At 37.6% G+C, this 21,422-nt stretch overlaps 1 protein-coding gene and 1 pseudogene across 1 annotated transcript; both read left to right on the forward strand.

Moving 5' to 3' along the window:
- Positions 1-2,008: 2,008 nt before the first annotated feature.
- Positions 2,009-2,577, forward strand: LOC131236043 (uncharacterized; annotated as a pseudogene).
- Positions 2,578-15,873: 13,296 nt separating this feature from the next.
- LOC131236037 (G-type lectin S-receptor-like serine/threonine-protein kinase At1g11330) lies at positions 15,874-21,089 on the forward strand. The gene is made up of 4 exons (XM_058233129.1): positions 15,874-16,082; positions 17,630-17,709; positions 19,933-20,063; positions 20,741-21,089. The coding sequence occupies exons 2-4, from the start codon at positions 17,688-17,690 to the stop codon at positions 20,990-20,992; spliced, it is 405 nt and encodes a 134-aa protein (XP_058089112.1). The 5' UTR covers positions 15,874-16,082; positions 17,630-17,687; the 3' UTR covers positions 20,993-21,089.
- The last annotated feature ends 333 nt before the right edge of the window (positions 21,090-21,422 follow it).

A 21,422-nucleotide genomic window follows, 5' to 3' on the forward strand; every position in this document is an offset into this window, starting at 1 on the left:
CTGTGGAAAAAGATCAGCAAAAACTAACTAGCATTCAACCACAGCCTGAGGAACTTAATGGTATGCCCATAGGCCCTATTTTTTTGGAGGAATTGAGGTGGGGACATGAAAATTTGTAATCATGATTTGCAAAAAAAAAGAGAAATGCAATGGATAAGGATGGAAATGTTATTGAGGGTTCCTCTCCATTTCTAAAAAATAAAAACAGTGATTTTATGGAAAACAAATTATTTTTCCTGTTTGGATCACAACATGTAAAGATTGGATTCCTCGAAATGGTATTGAAAGTGACTCCAAACGGTCACCTCATATCTTCCAAACAAATTCCAACGGCAAGATGACTTCTTTCAAAATCTCAGTTACAATTTTTCAATGTGTCAGGATGTAAATGGAATTAAGGATCCTCCAAAAAAATCCCACGAAAGGTTCTAGCTACCCAAGTTTTGGCCTTAATCGTCTTATGAACGACACTGACTGGATCGTAGGATCTTCCAGCCTGGAATATTCTTGGGGTATCACGCCCATCCACCACCTAGCCTATCACGGCTAAGATTTCCCACACGCCTGTAAGGATGGCATGTGGACTGTGTAAAGGCATATGTGGAGTGGATGTGGATTGCCGGTTCTTGTGCCGAAAGCTGTGTGGAGCCCACAGAGGTGTCCATGACAAATTCACTCCGTTCATCAGTTTCAAAAGACCACAATATTACAGAGACATAAAAATCAGTCAGATCCACATGAAAAAGCTGGATTAATTGAACGCCCATCATTCGAAAACTTTTGGTGGCTACAGAAGTGTTTTATCAGGATGACATTTGTGCCTACAGTTTATTTGAGTGGTAATAAGTCTGTGAAAAATTTGGATGGCATATTAAACATCATGATCGGCTACAGTAAGGTTTCATCAGTGGACGTTCTGTTCCCACTGTTTCATGTGCTATGTGGCCCACATGAGTTTTGCTTTTACCTGATTTCTATAATCACATTGTATTATAGTCTTTTGAAACTTATAGTCGGATTGGATTTGTCATGGACAACTCTGTAGGCCCAGACTCAGCTTCAGGTACAGGCAACCCGCGTCCTATGGAGAGGGGTGCATCCGTGCATGTTAGTGCCACCAAACCTTTAAAAAATAATAATAATAAAATAAAATAAAATAGCCGGCAGTTTTGAAACCTAAGATTTGGATGTCTTTTTTTTTGTCTCATGCCCTAAAATGATCTGGAAAAATATATGGACGGTGTGTTTAAAACACGTATATCATGGTGGGTCCCACATAACACTGTCCAGCTGCGATGCAAAGTGTCAGTAGGCAATTCGCATCCCATAATCTTCACCTCTCCACTATCCCCTTTAAAAACGGGGAGCGCCATCTCCTCATCCACGCCACACGGATTCTGTTGAAAAAGCTGCATCTTGCTAAGGTTTGTAAGTTTTGTGTAGTTGCATAACAGTATGCGTTCTAAGACAATATTCCAGTACGTTTTGAAATCTTGGGTCACTAAAAGTCAAGCCAAAGCAGCTTAATATCACCCAGTCTGCAAAAGGTGATTATCACTAATTTCAGTTTATGAATTAAAAAATTTATTACTCACCTTTCCCTTCTTTGCCTATTTCTTTTGATTGTATCTTTTATTTTTTATTTTTTCAAATTATTCTTCTAATTACAGATTTGATAGACGATTTCATTGGATGGGGGGCTGCGGATCGGTTATGCAGTCTCAACACAAGAAGCCCAAAAATTCAAGCCCCAAATAAAGCCCAAAATAAATCCTGAAACAATGAGCCCCAAATAAAGCCCAAAATCTTGAAGCCCCAAATAAATACCCAAAACATCAAGCCCCGTATAAAGCCCAAAATAAAGCCTGCAAACGTGAAGCTCCAAATAAAGCCCCAAATAAAGCCCAAAATAAAACCCGTGAAGCTCCAAATAAGGCCCCAGCATGTCAAGCTCCAGATAAAGCATAAAACAAAGCCCGAAAACGTGAAGCCCCAAATAAAGCCCGGGATGAAGCCTTCTGAGATTACGGCTGTGTTGAATATGCGGCCTTATGCTATAGGAGGTTTCTACTCTGAAACATTCAGATATTCCTCAAACAGTCTCTCCGAATCTCAACTTCCATCGCATTACAAGGTGAACCGCCCCATTAGCACAATTATTCTACTTCCTTCTTTCATCAGGGGGCGTCTCGCACCTTCGTCACATCCCATGCGCTGTAACCTGGCATTTTGACATGGGAGAACCTTTAATGGTGTTTGAGCTCGGTGAAGATGGGAAGGTTAAAGCTGACTGTCCTAGGTACTGATCTAGAAGCCGGTCAGTGCACCCAATACACGGTGCTGCCGAATGTGTTGTTCGGATCATTTCCAAAGCAGGATGTCATATCCTATTCAATCATTGGGAATTCACTTAAGAAAGCTCCGGCGAGGGACCTCGAGTGCCATTACTCTCTGGTCAGATGTACATGCGCGCCTACCTTTCGATTCTAGGACTTTGAGCTGGCCTCTCGTGCCAATCTCCTTGCTTTTGCGCCCCATGCCAGGCCTTTCATCAGTTACCTTACTTTTGATAACTGATCAGATCTGTTGGAATTGCAAACCAAAGCCCAGCAATTAACTGTGATTGTTCATCTTCCAAAGCCCAGTAACACTTCCATGGAGATGCTTTTGGAAGATGAAAAGTTTGTGTAGTTTCTAAGAATATTTAATGTTAGAAGCTCCTAATAGGGGCAGTTTTGTCTTTTCACCTTACATTTATCCGGTTGTAGCAAGCAAGTGAAGGAGCAACGGTGAATAGCAAGCAAGAAAAACAGCAAGTGTGAGAAGTTTGCGGCAGCAAAACAGTTTAAGAAAATAAAATTTCTGTTTTTCTTCTCTTTCTTCCTTCCTTCTGCATCAGATTTCTGAGTTGTGCTAGGGTTTTGTAAAGCCTAGAAAATTCTGTTATCTTGAAGCACAGAAAAAATCTGGCTTATAAAACCAACAAACTGGTATCAGAGCCTAGTTCTTCTCCTATAGGAAGTTTTCCAGTAGTTTTTTCGGCCAAGTACAGATTTTTCTAAAGAAAAAAAATCTGTTTAAGAATAGTTTTTTTTTTATTCCCTGGTTGAAGTTGCCAGCAATTTTTTCCAGCCAAAAAAAAAAAAAAATCCATTCAAGAAAAAATCTTATTTCATCAGGTTTTCAGCCAAGAAAAAATCAGATTTCAGCAGTTTTTTTTCAGCTAAAAAAAATTCAGTTAAAAGAAAATTTCAGATTTCAATAGTTGTTTTTCAGGCAAAAAAAAAAAAATTTATCTGTTTAAAAAATCAGATTTTCAATCCCTCTCCCTTCATTTTTCAAAAATAAAAAATAAAAATCAATCATTCTTAAAAAAAAAAAAAAAATCAGATTATTTGGGTCCTCTTGAGGCTTAGTAAAACCAAGTCGTCTAACCCATAAAGCTTGTTTAAATGGCCGCCAGCACAATCCAACCGCAAGTTCCTAACTTGTCAAAGGACAACTATGAAAAGTGGTGCATCTATATGAAGGCGTTGTTCAGATCGCAAGAACTATGGGAGATCGTTACCGATGGGTATGTAGAACCCACTATGGATGAAGAAGCCACCTTCACCAATGAAGAAAAGATTGCTATCAAAAATCAAAGGAAGAGACAACAAGGCTTTGTTCCTCCTCTATCAAGGGTTGGATGAATCAACCTTTGAAAAGATTGCCGAAGCAACATCAAACAAGCAAGGTTGGGATACCCTTCGCACCATCTTCAAGGGTGTTGATCAAGTGAAGTGGGTTTGCCTTCAAACACTAAGAGCCGAGTTCGAAGCGGCGCACATGAAGAAAGGTGAAAGTATCTTTGACTACTTCTCACGTCTAATTGTTATTATTAACAATTTAAAAAGAAATGGTGAAAAAGTTGAAGACATACGTGTCATGGAAAAGGCACTGCGATCTCTCACAATCAAGTTTGAGCATTTGGTTGTGGCGATTGAATAATCAAAGGACTTGGAAAAACTGTCTATTGAAGAGTTGATGGGATCGTTGAAAGTGCATGAGCAACAAATGTAAAAGAATGCTGGTTCAATGCTTGAACATGCCTTAGAGTCAAAGTTGACTCTAAATGAATAAAAGAATGGCCATACACAACAAGGGGGCTATGGCACTAGCAATCGTGCAAGAGGCAGAGGATGTGGATATCATCCAAGCCATCTACAAAATGAACATAAGTTTATTAGTTTCCATAGAAAAAGAAATGGTAGAGGCCGGTTCATACGTGGTCGTGGAAACACAAAGAACGTTCAATGCCACAATTGCAAGAAATTCAGCCACTATGCCTCTGAGTGTTGGAGCAAAGTGTATCAAGATGAACCATCCAACTATGTTGAAGCATCACACCATGAACAAGAAGACTCCACACTCCTCGCACAAGAAAAGGCATGTGAACGGACAGATGTGTGGTCTCTCGACATTGGTGCAAGCAACCACATGAGTGGTAACAAAGAACTATTCATGGAACTCATAAAAGGAGTTCGTGGCAACGTGAGTTTTGGCAATTCATCAAAGGTACCCGTGATAGGTAAAGGAAAAGTTAAAATCTATCGGAAGAATTATGAGCCAAATTACATCTCTAATGTGTATTACGTACCAAGTATGAAAAATAACATCCTCAGTATTAGCCAACTCCTTGAGAAGGGGTATATCATACACATGGAGAACTATTCTCTTTCTATAAGAGATGCTCATAGGAGACTTGTGGCTCAAGTCCAAATGGTGAAGAATCACATGTTTCCGCTCCATATTAACACAAAGGCTAGGAAGTGCCTCTATGGACTTGTGAAGATGATTCATGAAGATGGCATCTTCGTTTTGGGCATCTCCATTTCAGTGGCTTTAAACTCTTATCCTCATCAAGCATGATGCATGGCTTGCCGGCTATTGAAGCTCTAGAACATGTGTGTCAGGCGTGCACACTCGGCAAGCAACAAAGGAACTCCTTCCCAAGTGGAGTGTCCATAAGAATAAAGGAGCCCCTTCAGTTGGTTCACACTGATATTTGCGGACCATTTGAAACTTCTTCTCTTTGAGGTAATAAATACTTTATTACCTTCATTGATAATTTCAGCGGAAGACTTTGGGTGTATTGCATCAAAGAAAAATCTTCCGCTTTCACTATTTTTAAAATTTTCAAAGCTCGTGTTGAAGTTGAAAGTGGTCACAAAATTAAAGTACTCAGATCTGACAGAGGTGGAGAGTACACCTCAAATGCATTTCGAGATTTTTGCAGGGAACAAGGCATCAAGCAGCAACACACTACAACCTACACGCCACAGCAGAATGGCATTGTGGAACAAAAAAACCCCACCATCATCGACACGACAAGAACCATGCTCAAAGAGAAAGGCCTGCCAAAGAGCTTTTACGCAAAAGTAGTTGCATGTAGTGCCTACTTGCTCAATCGGTGTCCAACTAAGAGCATCAGAAACATGACACCATAGGAGTCATGGAGTGGCTACAAAATGAGCATGACGCACCTAAGGATCTTCAAGTGTGTTGCCTACGCTGAAGTTCTAGAAGCAAGAAGAAGAAAACTTGATGATCATGGCGACAAATGCATCTTCATCGGCTATAGTGAAGAATCTAAAACCTACAAGTTCTACAATCCACTAACCAATAAAGTAGTGGTGAGTAAAGATGTGGTCTTTAGTGAGGAAGAAGTTTGGAAATAGAACGATGAATAATTGACCAAAGATATTCAAGTCAAAACAGAAGAACATGAAGAAAGGCATGACCATCAAGAGCAAACGTCCTCAACACCTTCTTTGGCCGCATCATCAATGCATAAAAGTCCAAGAGTACATTCCATCACTCCTGGAAGTACTCCATCAAGACAAAATTCGGTCAGCTCGTCCGCACCCATGGCAGCTATAAAAATGAAAAGCTTAAGGGACATCTATGAGTAAACTGAAGAGGTCAATCTTTTCTACCTGTATGCAGATCATGAGCCTCTGACGTTTCAGGAGGCCATAAAAGAAGAATGTTGGAGAATCGTTATGAAAGAAGAAATCCATTCCATTGAGAAAAATGACATATGGGAACCGACTACGCTTCCTAATGGCCAGAAAACTATTGGCGTCAAATGGGTGTACAAGATCAAGAGAAATGCTGATAGTGAAAACGATCACTACAAACAGAAGTATAGGGTGGACTGTGAAGAAGTCTTTGCTCCTATAGCTTGCCTTGACACTATGAGGATGATTATCTCTCTTGTAGCCCATCACAGTTGGATGATCTACCAACTGGATGTGAAATCTGCATTCCCGAATGGAATTCTGGAAGAAGTGGTCTATGTTGACCAACGTGAAGGTTTTGTTATGCAAGGGGAGGAACACACGGTGTATCGACTGAAGAAAGCCCTCTATGGGTTGAAACAAGCTCTATGTGCTTGGAATGCACGCATCGACAACTATCTTCAAGAGAACGGCTTTGCCCAATGTCCATATGAGCATGCAGTTTACATCAAGAAGAATGTTCATGGCAATATGCTTATAGCATGCATGTATGTTGATGATTTGCTATTTATAGGAAATAACCGACCAATGTTTGATGAATTCAAGAAGGCCATGTTTAAGGAGTTCAAGATGACTGACGGAGGTCTGATGTCCTTTTTTCTGGGCATTGAAGTGAAGCAACAATATGGTGGCATCTGTATATCTCAGAAGAAATATGTCAAGGAATTGCTTGAAAAGTTCAAGATGGCTGATTGCAATGTCGTAAACACGCATGTAGCAATGAGCTTAAAACTAACAAAGGACGGAAAAGGAAGAAGCATTGACTCGACTATGTTTAAGAGTCTGATTGAAAGCCTAAGGTACCTCACAATCACAAGGTTGGATATCGCTTACAGTGTTGGGCTTTTAAGTAGGTACATGGAAGCAACAAAAGAATCACACTGGCTAGCCACAAAAAGAATCCTCAGGTACGTCAAATGAACAATAGAATTCGATCTTTTCTATCCATACGATGATGAAGCAATGTTGTATGGATACTCAGACAGTGATTGGGGAGGTGACCAAGATGAAAGAAAGAGCACTACTGGATATGTATTCGATCTCGGAACGACTGCTTTCACATGGAATTCAAAGAAGCAGAGTGTGGTCGCCATGTCCACATGTGAAGCAGAGTACGTGGCAGCATCGTCCACTGTCTGTGAGGGAATTTAGTTGAGAAACCTGTTAAAGAAGTTGAAGCATCTGCAGGAAGAATCCAGAGTCATATATGTGGATAACAAGTCGGCAATCAGGCCTGCGTTTTTTGTTGGGGTCTGCCCTGATGGTGGAGAGCCTTGTATAGCCTTTTTCCCTGTGGAATGAAAGTTCAGTTTTAAATTTTATTTTATTTTTTTTAAAAAAAAAGTCGGCAATCGAGCTAGCCAAAAATCCAGTGCAGCATGAAAGAAGCAAACACATTGATACCCGATACCATTTTCTGAGAGATCATGTGAAGCAGAAAACGATGAAATTAAAGTATTGTCATACTATAGAACAAGTGGCTAACATCTTCACCAAAGCATTGCCGACTGATACATTCAAGAAACTGAGATCGATACTTGGAACGAAGCCTGTTTTGGTTTGAAGTGTTGGAATTGCAAACCAAAGCCCAGCAATTAACTGTGATTGATCATCTTCCAAAGCTCAGCAAGACTTCCCATGGAGATGCTTTTGGAAGATGAAAAGTTTGTATAGTTTCTAGGAATATTTAATGTTAGAAGCTCCTAGTAGGGGCAGTTTTGTCTTTTCATCTTACATTCAAAAGCCTATAAATAGGCACCTTGTATCCGGTTGTAGCGAGCAAGTGAAGAAGCAATAGTGAATAGCAAGCAAGAAAAACGGCAAGTGTGAGAAATTTGCAGCAGCAAGACAGTTTAAGAAAATAAAATTTCTGTTTTTCTTCTTTCTTCCTTCCTTCTGTATCAGATTTCTGAGTTGTGCTAAGGCTTTGTAAAGCCCAGAAAATTCTGTTATCTTGAAGCACAGAAAGATCTAGCTTATAAAGCCAACAAGATTCACCCGCGGTGAGTCTTAAATGGTATTTTATGGGATTTTTTTATTTTGATTATATACAAAACAAAAGAAGAAGAAGAAGAAGCCTTTTTTAAGGTTTTGTTAGAATTTCTTTTTGACGTCTGGTAGTTTGAGTTGCTGTTGTGGCTGGTAGCGTTTGGGCCTCCCTCGAATCGTGATTGGTGGGGGTATCTGCCTATGAAAAATAAAAATAAAAAACAAAGCGTGAAAAAGTGTGTCCTTGTTCTACCACGTGAATGTATTTCTCATCATTTCTATACCTTTTTCCCCCTCGCATAGTTGATGGGCTCTCTTATACATGCGTGTGGACCTTCACGAAGTAGTAATGAGAATGTATTCATGTTTCAAGTAGAACGGTTGGTATTATATTTCATTCCCTTTTCATTGCATGAAGGATGCTATTTTGGTTGGTTAGGACACGTAGATGTATTGCTTCAAATTGGTATTTGGGTGAATCTAGATTTTCATTTTGTTGGAAGTTTTGGGACCAAGATACTGATGTCGGGACTACCTTGCTGGTTCAGTACAACTTTGAAAATGGTGGGCGTATCATCCACCATACTTCTTGTAAACGGACGATTAAGATCATTTGGTTAGGATCATTTGACCCTTGTGTGAGTTATTATCTATCCAGAATGGGCATGTGATTTGGAAGATCTGGAATGATAAGGACATGTTCAACGTGCAAATGGATGAGTCACTGCCGCTTAGAAAAATGATGGTAAATTACCATGTAATCTTTTTTAATAATCATTTAACCCAAGTCAAAATAAAATATTATAAGAGGAATTCCAATGGTCGAGATGCATTAAAGTGGATAATTTTCTAGCTCATCATTACCAACAATTGGACCATGGTTAAATCATCCAGACAGCCGATCTTATTATGCTTAATGTGGATTAGGGATTCCTCTAAAATCTCCAACATTAAACTTTCCAACTGTTTTATTTGCCCACAAACTGACAGTTGACAAACTACAACAACCGTTCATAGAAAATGTCAAATATTTGCTGGAAAGGATCTTTCCCATCTAGAAGCAAATGTCCGTAGCACCAACACCATGGACCAAGCTAATTTATATATTTCGCAAAATTTAGCTATTTTAGATATTTATTATTGAAAAATGCTTTGGTGACCTTAGAGCACTATACATTATAGTGCTCTGAGTTGCATCAGTTCACTTGGACAGTCCAATCAACTGATCTAAACTATCCAGTAAGTTGATAACATGTTTCGTTGGCTACAATGCAAAAATGATGTTGATTGGACGACCAATCCATCCTTGACTTGGGATATGTTCTATAGCCATGCATTTCCATGCCATTTATGGGATGGTTACAATTGCCTAACAAAAGTGATTCTTTTGATGGCTTCTAGCACGTGGAAGAAATTGTTTACGACACCTTTTTTGTATAAATGTTCATCATCATAGCCACTCCCATCCAAAATATTACTTCACATGATCACATCAAACTCTTGAAATTGACATCTAATGGACTTAATGTGTAATGCCTCCGTTCTTGAAACCAAGTGTGTTATTTCAAAGACAGCTCAAATTTCACACACACACACACATATATTTTCTTTTTTCAGAGTTAGGAGTAGTTTAGCGGAAGAAGAACAAGTCAAGCATAAATGGAAATATAAATATACATATCCAAACATTCAATTGGCTGCTCGAAGGCTCATAGAAACCAATGTCCCTAGTCTTTACAAATACATGAAAGTACAAATTCAATATGAATGAAATTTATAATCTAGAAACATAAGATCATCTTGCTCTTTATACTTCATGTGAGCAGCAACATGCGAGTCATCTATGTCTCATGCACACTAAATATGTTTTGATAGCGTTAATGGCTATCCTAGTGAGGTATAACCCTCACGATTTATCAAAATATTATGATAGTTAATTATAGTTGTCAGGAACAGTTTATAATGAACATTTCACAATAACCATCATATTAATAAGACAGAGTTCATCGGATACACATACATTAAATACATTTCACAATGATATTCTTGTTTACATTTCACCGACATCACCTGATCTCTGTCTCAAAGAAAAACTGTGCACTAGGGCTTCTGAATATCTAAATGATGGAATGCCTAATAAGAGTGAAAATTGGGACTGCCTAAATAGATCTAACCTTGTTCTATTCTTCTCTAAACTAGTCTTCACTTTATCAAACTACCATGTAAGTGAACATTTGGAGGACATGTTTGGGATGATATATATCACTTACATTTTTAGGAGACTATTAATCAATTTCTACCAAAAAAATAAAATAAAATGCAAAATATATCACAAATAGTTCACAAGGAAATTCACGAGATAGTTCACAAGTTCACAAGACAGTTCACAATTCACAATTCACAGGAAAGATCACAAGTAAATAAATCACAGTACAATGATATCTTGTGTAAATAAATCACAAATAAGACTAAAAACCATGGGAAAACTAGTTCAGCTGAACAAGTACTCGGTGAATATTTGCCGAGTACAGAAGTCTATAATTGAAAACTCAATAAAAATTACTTGAGTATTCATCTTGTACAAAAGTCTTTCATCAAATATTCACTAAGTACAAAACTCTATAACAAAGTACCTGGTATAAATTACTGAGTATTCACCGAGTACGGAAGTCTTTCACTAAGTATTCACCGAGTATAAGTGTATGACTGATAACTTGATAACAATTATCGAGTAAAATTGATTACAACTAATTTGACCGATAAACTCAATGAATCTTAACCAAGTGAAGATCGAGTTCTTAGACATAACTACAAATCATTCACAATTCACAAAAAAAAAAAAAAAACCTCCATTTGAAATCAACCATTCACCATTCGAAGTCATTCATTCAAAAAATCAACCATCCTAATCACCATTTGAAATTCACTTTACCATACACCATTCACCATTTACTATTCAAATACACACACACACACACACACACACACACACACACACACACACACACACACACACTTATGAGTGGCTTCTTGGATGGAAGAGCCATCTTTCTCCTCTTCTGCTTCAAAACCCTTCTTCCCCTTCAAAACCCTTCAACGGAAATGGGGATGAGATCGGTGGAGTGGGGGCAACGTCGGGGATGATCAACGGAGTGGGGGCAGTATTGGAGATCAGGTGACTAAGGACACTCAAGCTTGAGGGTATTTTTGTCTGGAAAAAGAAGTTCGTACATATAAAGTTTAGCGGTGGAAAGTAGGGTATTGGAGTTTTATTTTTTATTTTTTAAACAGGCACACACACGCCTTACTGGGATTTCACCACCTATGGGTGCTCAAACCCTTGACCAGGTGTTGAAACTCCTATGAGTTTTAATTTACTTAGATAGGGTAAACATGAAGTCTATAGTTGGAAAATTTTCTATTGGTTACCTTCTACCAACTTAGTGGACGTTACCCTAATCGTGTGGGTCCTACCTTGATGTATTTGTTATATATTCACACGTTTCATATGTTTTTCCATCTCATATTTAGTCTGGATCCTAGTCTTCTAAGTTTCGAGTGGACCATACCACTAGAAACAGTAATAAATGATACTTAAAAATATTTGTCAACCACAAAAGTTTTGGATGAAGCTAATACACGTCTTTTCCCATCATCCAGATATTATTGACATTAACAACAGGTTGGATTGCCGGTAAACATTATGAAAACCTTACAATGGGCTCTTTAGATTTTTTAACAGTGAAGCACTCAATAACCACCGTTCCTGTGGTGTGGTATACTTGATACTTAGATCTACATTATTTTTTGTACCTTGTCAGTAAATGGACTGGAGAAACGAATGGACGAAGTGGATATATAAAAAATCATCAAGGTAACATGCGTTAAGCTGTTATCCTTTTTTACCCAGGTAACACCTTTTTTTTCTTTTTTTTCTTTTAATTTTATTTATTTATTTATTTTGGGTAACACCTAATTCTCTCTCTTGAATGTGGAATTTTGGGTTGAGCAAATATCATGTTCCGGTAGATTGCACGACTTGGAGTCAATGCAATTGCCTAACAAATTGGTCCATTCTACGCGGTATGGACTAGTAATCCAGGGTTTGGATTTTTCAAATGAAAGATTATTTTAAGAAATGAACCAGTGGACTAAGTGCATCGAAACTTTTCCTTGCACTTAGTTGCTTTTTGACGACTTCATCCATTAGGACGGTACATTCAATCTAGTCCCTTCTTCACAAGCTGCCAAGAGAAAATCATACTACTCGGATGGTCCGGATGATCCACATAATGCAGTCAAATTATAGCATAAAAGATGGATGAACATGATTGTCCATGGAAGACAGGTCCAGCCAAATGTTTAGAACCATTGATGTGGTTTTTCTAGTAGCGAAAGAAGAGGGCATTGGACCTAATAGATGGTCCTGATAGGTGATGTAGATGCTCCATCATCCAAATGCAATTAGATGTATTGAAAGGTTTCAATACACACTTGGTACACTGGATCGCACTACGCCAAAATTGGCAATTTGCGACGTGTTTTTGCGACGGATCTTGGTTTAACGACGAATTTAATTCGTCGCTAATGGAAAAGTCCGTCGCTAAGCCCGTGTTTGTCGAAAATTCGGCCTGAACGTCGCTGAATTTAGCGACGGACCAAAATCCGTCGCTAAAACTGATTTACGACATTTACGACGGATTTTGGTCCGTCGCCATTACGCGACGGACAATATCCGTCGCAAAATTTGATTTTGTGACCTCATGAATTCCCGCCCAAAACACCAAATGGCGCCCTTTTCAGTTGCGTTGGTGACGTATCATGGTCCGTCGTAAAAGGACTTTTGCGACGGATTATCTCCGTCGTAAAAGGTCTTAACAATAATTTGTTTCATTTTTATAGGAATATGGTGGAAAATTAAGTTTTTTTGTAGTCTAATAATTATTTTTTAATAGTATTTCAGTGGTTTAATTGTACATATTTGTATCTAAGATTATTTTTTAACAATTGATTGAATGCAAAAAGAAAATTTATTTTGTTTTTATATCAAATTAGTGAATTTTTTATTTTTATTTTTTAATTTAAAATTAATATTTAAATGATTTGTAATATCACATGAAAAAGAATATTGAGAAGTTTAAAAAATTTAACAATGTTTGAGAAAAAAATTAGATTTTGAAAAAATAAAAATAGTGATTTAATAAAAATCTATTTTGTGGGAAAAAAGAATTCTGAATAAAGTTGATAAATTTGTTTAAAAAAAAAAAAGCATTTGATTTTGAGAAAAAATTAATATCTTGAAAAAGAAAATAAAAAAATTTTAAAATGTGAAAATTTTCACAATGTGGCCCCCTCCATAATATTTTATAAAAACAATGAAATTTGAAAAAAATATATATATCATTTTTAAAAAGAAAATTGAAAAGTTGAAAACAAAATGATACTTTTAAAGAAAAAAAATCGGCATTTTGGAATTTTTGGGGAAAAAAAATAAAATTTGAGAAATTTTTTGAGACTTTGAAAATAAAAATTCAGAATTTATATTTTAATTTTTTGAAATATTTTATAATAAAAAATGATATTTTGTTAAAAGTTTTCAAAGAAAATAGAGAGTAAAAAAATATACATTTTGAAAAAAAAAATGTTATTTTTAAATAGAAATTGAAATTTATCTGTAAAATAAAAAATATTTGTTAATAAATTATTAGGTACATCCACTAATTGAATATTTAAATATTAAAATCAAATTTCACTCAAATTGTTGATCAATCTTCCTCGTATGTAGCTTGATCGAGACGAGTAACTAGTCAAATTGTGAGTATTGATCAATAAAGTAGAGTAAATGGACCAGACATGTAAAATGGGCCAAATATTCTGGTCAAAATTATGACCCAACTTAGTAGCATCGTGAGAACCTAAAAATTGATGTTAGTATGTTTTGTGGGCCCCATCATGATGTGTGTCAAACATCAACACCGTGCATTTGATGTGTCCCCTTTAGGTTATGAGATATCTCAAAAATCATCCGTATATGAAACTCAGGTGGACCATACCATCTAAAACCATGTGAAGACATCCTTAAAAATATAAAGCACTTGGTGGGGCCCACATGAGTTTTGGATGCAGCTGAAACTTGGTCTGACCTCTCATCCAAGTGGGACACACATAATGAATGGGTTGGATATATGAATCACATTTAGGTAGGCTCAATATATGATTCTGAATGTTTTAAAAAAAAAACCTTCTTCCACTACATTTAGGTTACTCATTACCCTTACCAAAGTAAACTCTGTGAGGTCCACCGTTATTTATTTATTTTATCCACTCCGTTCATCCATGTTAACGGATAATTTGAGGTCTAAAGAACAAAAAGGAAGCATATCCAAAGTTCAAGTGGACCACACCACAAGAAAGTGTGATTGAACCTCTACCATTGAAAAATTCTTGGAGGCCATAGAAGTTTTGGATCAAGTTGATCATGTTTGTGTTTTCTCTTCATTCATATCTTTTTGATATTATAAACATGTTGGATGGCAAATAAACATTACTGTGGGCTCAAGGAAGACATCAACGGTGGAAATCATTATTCCACACTGTTTCGTGTGGCATGATCCACTTGAGCTTTGGATTTACTGAAAATTTGGAATCAACCTACACCGTTCATCCATTTTTCAAGATAATTTTAGAGAATTATCCAAAAAAATGAATCATATCCAAAGATTAAATGGACCACACCACAAATACCAATAGGGGTGATTATTTTCACCGTTAAAAAATTCGTAGGGCCCACGATAACATTTATTTTCCATCTAATCTGTTCATAAGGTCACAAAGACCTGGATGAAGAGGAAAAACAAATTTCTTATTGATCCAAAACTTCCGTGACCCCCAAAAGGGTTTCAATGGTAGACGTTCAATCCCCCACTGCATTTGATCGTGTGGTCCACTTGATAGTTAATTTTGTCTTATTTTTTGTCTCAAGCCCTACGATGAGCTCCCCATATAGATGGACGGTTTGGATATAAGACATACCTAATGATGGGACCCGCAGAACTTTCTGACGTCACCCAGCGCATTCCCATCTGCGCGGATTAGCCACTGACGGGATTCTTGCCACTAAAATGACGTCACTAAGTTATGTGGGCCCAACCATGATGTATGTTTTGTATCCACACCATTCATCCACTTGGAGAGATCATATTAGGGGATGATCCAAAGAATGAGTCAGATCAAAATCTCAAGTGGACCCCACCGCAGAAAACAGTGGAGAGAGTGACGCCCACCGTTAAAAAGTTCTAATGTCCACAAAAGTTTCAGATCAAGCTGATATTTGTGTTTTCCCTTCTTCTATGTATTCTCTGACACATGAACAGGTTGGATCTCAAAAAAAAATCATGATGGACCTTTGAAAGGTTTCAACGGTAGGCATCACTCTCCCCGCTGTTTTCGGTGGTGGGGTCCACTCCAGCCTTGGATCTGCATCATTCTTTGGTCCATGCCCTAAAATGATCTCTAAAAATGTATGAACGGTGTGAATACAAAACATACATCATGGTGGGGCCCACGCAACTTAGTGACGTCACTTGAGTAGCGAGTCTCGCTACTCAACCTGTCAATAGCTAATCCGCGTACGATAACAGGGCTGGTTAGGGCGCCGGCCCTATCTACTCCCTCTCTCTCTCTGCCTCTCCCTCTCTCTCTACGCCTCTCCCTCTACGGTCGATCTACCTCTGCCTCTCCCTCTCCCTCTACGGTCGATCTACCTCTGCCTCTCCCTCTCCCTCTACGGTCGATCTACCTCTGCCTCTGCCTCTGCCTCTCCCTCTCCCTCTCCCTCTCCCTCTCCGTTCGATCTCTCTCTCCCTCTCTACTCTCAAACCCTCCCCTCTCCCTCTTCGCTCGATCTACCGCTCCCTCACTCTCTGTCTCTCTCTCTGTCTCTCTGTCTCTCTCTCTCTCTGTCTCTCTTTCTCTCTTTTATTTTCTTATTTTCTTTAGTTCAACACATCAAGGAGCATTCTGCAACATCAGGTATCTCCCTCTCTCTCTCTCTCTATCTATCTATTCATATCAATCTGGGCATTTTTTTTATAGCATTTTTAATCCCTAAAGTAACATTGTGGAATGATTTGTGTATTGGAAAATTTTGAGTTTCGAATCCCTAATTAGGGATTTGTAGTGTCAATTCCCTAATTGTGGATTATAGATTAAAAAACTGAAAATCCCTAATTAGGGATTCAAAATTCAAAACTCTTAATTAGGGTGTTCAGGCGTCAGATTTGGGTGATCTTCTGATATCAACGTCAGAGGATTACGATTGCCGGATCTGGTTGCTTTTCCGATCGATTTCTGCCTGGGTATATCAGAAATCGTTTGATCTGTTTGGATCGGAGGCGGATCCTAGTAGGAGATCATGTTTCTTCTCGATTGGATCTACGAAGTTCTCGCCTCGCTCGGTTTGTGGCAGGAGGCCAAGATCTTGTTTATAGGGCTTGATAATGCCAGAAAGACTACCTTGCTTCATATGTTGAAAGACGAGGTCTGATTTCAAAATTTTCTTAGAAACTTCTCTGTTACCTGTGATTTTCGCATTAATTCCAGTCAATTCAAACATATTTTCGTGATTTCTTCTTGTGCTTTGTCCTGCATCAGATTCTATTTTATTACAAATGCACATGTATCCATTTCTGTTTCCTAGATTACAGTAAATGGATGCTTGGCATCCCTTCCCTGTTCCCTGTATGCTATATCCATGACAGTAATACTTATCTGCCCATGACTTCTCAAAAGACAAAGAATTTTTTTTTTTTATTTTATAAAAAGGAAACAAGGAAAAAGAAAAACTGGGGATAATTGCTGAAAAGTACAGAGAAAAGAAACTGATAAAAAGTTTTTAGGATTTCACTTACAAGAGACTCTGCTAATGCCATTGTGGGGATATCTTCTCTGGGGACTATTTGTGGAAAAATGGCCAATTGGATTGAAGGAATACCCCCTCTCGATCTCCTTTGTGTTGGAAATGGTTGCTCCAGGGTGGACTCATGGATGAGGGAAATGAAATAGCTCATAGATGTCATACTGAGACAAGCTTCTTTACAATGTTTGATCAGTCTATTTGCTTTGTACAATCTGTTATTACATTGAAATGACTCAAAATGTTAGCACTTGACTGAATTTGATGTGGAATGCTAGATAGTTTTGACCGTAAGTTCATAACCTATTTATTTCATACTTTTGTGTATTTTTAATGTTATAAATATTTTTAAATATTATTATCTCTCAGATGTATGATTCAATGCATCTGGCCTTCGTAATGTGATCTGATGTGACTTTCGATGTGTTTGTTGTTGACATTTATTAGAGATTAGTCAATGGTTAATCATGCTTATTTTTCACTTATTTAGCCGTTTTGTTTTATTTTTATATCTCATTTAGCATGTCTAGTCTCTATGAAATGAAATCTTTTATACTTCCACCTCTCAAAAAAAAAATAAAACTATTATTCTTCCCATGATTGGCATGGGAGTTGCTTATCTACTATTCCCACGTTTAATTAACATCATGCTAATGTTTGTCAGATGTTGTCTTAAAGCTTATCATCCTGAATGTGTGGGCAAGGATTCCACATTCTTGGAGATGGGCGATCAATGGACTTGTAGTAAGCCTCTTCCTACTCCATATGCTTGCTTCCTTTGGATGGATTCATTTTAAGTTTGATTTTGTACATACCTGGCACTCATTTTCTTTCACTTGCCTCCTAAAACCCATATTGTTTTCATCTCTCTTTTTTGAGCTTATTCGAACATGGGCCTTTTGAGGGTATATAATCTCTGTTTGTTCAATAGATTCAATTACTTTAAATTTCGATAGAAGAAAAAATGAGCATGATTAATGCCTACTCCATTTAAGATATCATGAGAAACAACACCATTAACTAGCATTATAAATTTAATGTGATAGGTTGGTATACCTGTCTTATCTGCCATAAAAACTAAAAGCTTCAAGGTATATTTGCTAGCATGAGAAATAGGTTGGCATTTACTAGGCTGAAATTTTACATGATAGAAGAAACAGTACCATTTACTAGCATGAGAAATTTGATGTGATAGGTTGGCATTCCTGCCTTATCTGCCATAAAGGATCAAGGCTTCAATGCTTCTGCTGTCCAAACTCAGTTCACCGAGCATGTACAAGACCTGCTGCGGTTGTGCATGTTAAAGTAAAAAAGGCTTCTGCACTATGGAAATTTAGGACATCAGTCCATGCAAAAGCCATTTGGTCCATTTGTTTACTATGGAAATTATTTCGCTCCACTATTTGCTTTCCTTTTTTCAAAAGATTCCACGATGCCCTTCCTATAGGGTGTATAATACACGAATTCCTCAACATTTTTTCTTCATCATGTTGTGGGTTTTTAAGCCCGCTATCACTATATGTTTGCAGATTTTTATTGATCTTTTGTACTTGATGACATTAGGTCGTAGAATCTGTCTGTGATAAATCACTAGAACCAGTACATATCAATACCCATGCCCACCATTACCTTTACGGCACACCAAGCTAGTGAGCAATTAGATAGGAAAGCTTTTTTGTTTTTTGTTTTTGCTTTTTAGATTAATCATGTATTGATGTGGATTTGACAGTTGGGTATTGGTACTTCAAAGACACTACATCAATTGTTGTATTCTACACAATCCAAAAATGGTTGCCGTTTCAATTTTAAGTTGCTCATTACTTTTGTTATTGCTCTTCGTTGGTCAATAAAATATAATATCTTTTATTTGTCCGATTCTCTTGTTGTGCCCATTGGTCCCATCCAAAACACAGCCATAACTGAGAACTCTTTTTGGAAGTTGGTATGACTAAGTTCTATGTCCCATGTAGAACTTGACACATGTACACACGTAACATGGCATGTATATTCACATACTCGATTGTTTATCAGTTTTCAGTGTTTAGATTGTTGTTTCCTGTTGCATGGCACGCTGCGATGAGTGGTTCAACTTTCTTTTTGGGACAGATTTTGCACATCCCAATGTGTCATTCACTTTGAGTTTTAGGGAAGATGAAAAAGAGACAGGTGGAATGGTAAGTACATAAACAGATGGTTGAGTGCATATGTTGTTTAATGTGTTACTAACCTGAAACTCACATAGATGTTTTGCATGATCCATCCATGATGGTTCCACTGATAAAAAATCTAGGATCACAGAAAGATTAAGGCACACACCAGGTTTTAGGTGTGATTTGGTATGGCCCACATGAGTTTTGGATCAATGCATTTGTAAATCCAGTACAAATGTTTTAGCATTAAGCTTAACATACAAATTGACGCATGGGGACCAATGTAATGTTTGTGACATCGAATCTGCCTATCATTTCTGCTGCTGCTTTTCTCCTTGGCATGTCCAGTTGATCCAAAACTCAACTCAAGTGGGCCACATGATAGGAAACAGTTGGGATAGGGATATCCACCATTAAAAACCGCCAAGACTGTATGTGGGGTCCATTGTGTTTTGTGTATTCAATCTAGTCTATTCAAAAGGTGCATCTAATATGGGATGAATTGGCAACCAAACAATCAAGGCACTCCAAAACCCAGGTGGCCTACATGATTTTAGAGATTTTAGGCAGGATTTTACATGGTATGTCCCACCAGAGTTTTGGATCGATATCAGTTTTGGAAGCCAAATAGAACAGGAGGGGCCACACATGATGGATGGACTGGATGTCATTAAAGTAGCACAAAGGCCACTGGATGTCAATTTGCATGTGAAGTAGCTTAACTTGGAAACTTATATATTGGACCTGCCTTCATTTTTTATTTTTCTTAGAAAGGTATTCCTAGATAATCCTGTTGATAAATTGTGCTATTTTGCAGATAGCCAAGATGACAATGAGATACCAAATGTGAATTCGATGTTATTTGATTTGGATATGCTAAGAGCGGAAACAGATAACTTCTCTGATACAAATAAACTTGGGGAAGGCGGATTTGGTCCTGTTTACAAGGTAATACATAGATGATGGGTAGATGTGCGACAACGGTGGATGACGACCTAAGACAGATGTAGAGATAAACAAAAGAGATTTAAGGTTAAGGATTGGAGGCATTGGACTGATATCATGATAGAATTAGAGACTACATGTTGGAAACTTTAGGTGTATTTCATTATGAACAATCCATTATATGTACAAGGAGAGACTGCAGAGAGAGGCAATATTTTAACAGCTAAATAATTCAAACTATCTAAATCTACCCAGCTGTACATGTCTTTATCCTCTTAACAGCTACCAGTTTTTGCAGGGTGTGTTTTGATTCATCATTGAATTAAATTACAATTTTTATTCTACACAGCTGTACATGTCTCTATCCTCTAACAGCTGCCAATTTTTGCAGGGTGTGCTTTGATTCATCATTGAATTAAATTACAATTTTTATTCTAAAAAAGTGGCCATCACCAGATTGTAACATGTTGAGGGTCTATACTACAATCTTGATTGGGTTATTTTCAAGTAAGACTTGAAAGGAATTTAAATGCAGTTTGAAGACTACTATGATACACCACTAACATTTGCAGTTCTGCTTGAGATTTGATTCACTTGTTCATCAAAACATGACCTTATATTATAAAGCATGCACTTGCCTTAACATGGTTTTTAAGTTGTCTATAAATTAATTTCTGTAGGGAAAGCTAACCGACGGCCAAGAAATAGCAGTGAAAGGGCTTTCCAGAAGATCCTCTCAGGGATTAGAAGAGCTCAAAAATGAGGTAGGATTGGTGGCAAAACTTCAGCATAGGAACCTAGTAAGGCTGTTTGGTTGCTGCTTAGAAGGGGAAGAGATGATGCTTGTCTATGAATATTTGCCTAATACCAGCCTTGATACCTTTCTATTTGGTAAATTGGTATTTCGAGTGTTTCTTCTTTTGGTGAATTAAAAGGTTAAGGCATAGCACGTAGCCATAGAAGCTGAAACTGAGATTGATGAGCTTGTTCTTCTTTGTCAAATTTCACTGTTTATGTTTTATGGATTATTATGGCATGAAGATTTGATACTGTTTGTATGCATTAATGGAAAATGGATTAGTTATAGATTATACCAGTTCCGACCAATAGGGCAGGAGTAAGGATTGGGTCCCCCTAAGTATTAGGGGTTCAGCGGGAGGGATCGTCATATTATGGTATTCTTTCATTGTGAGCAAAATCTTTGTTAGGTTTTCATATGAGAAACAAGGAGTTTGATCGCTCCTTGAGTACTTGTATGGAAAATTTCTCAGGATAAATTAATAGAAATGAGTGGGTTGACCTACTTTTGAATAGTTGTAACACACTTAGATGAATAACCAAGACGATCCTGTTATGAGCCAT

Source organism: Magnolia sinica, unplaced genomic scaffold (genome assembly GCF_029962835.1).
Source record: "Magnolia sinica isolate HGM2019 unplaced genomic scaffold, MsV1 ctg129, whole genome shotgun sequence".
Classification (NCBI taxonomy): Eukaryota; Viridiplantae; Streptophyta; class Magnoliopsida; order Magnoliales; family Magnoliaceae; genus Magnolia; species Magnolia sinica.

Excerpts from the sequence above, each read along its gene's own strand:
- LOC131236037 (XM_058233129.1), top strand. The coding sequence starts at position 17,688 with ATGGGCGATCAATGGACTTGTA. Across the intron at positions 17,710-19,932 it reads GGGCGATCAATGGACTTGTA|ATAGCCAAGATGACAATGAG; the intron begins GTAAGCCTCTTC and ends GCTATTTTGCAG. Across the intron at positions 20,064-20,740 it reads GATTTGGTCCTGTTTACAAG|GGAAAGCTAACCGACGGCCA; the intron begins GTAATACATAGA and ends TAATTTCTGTAG.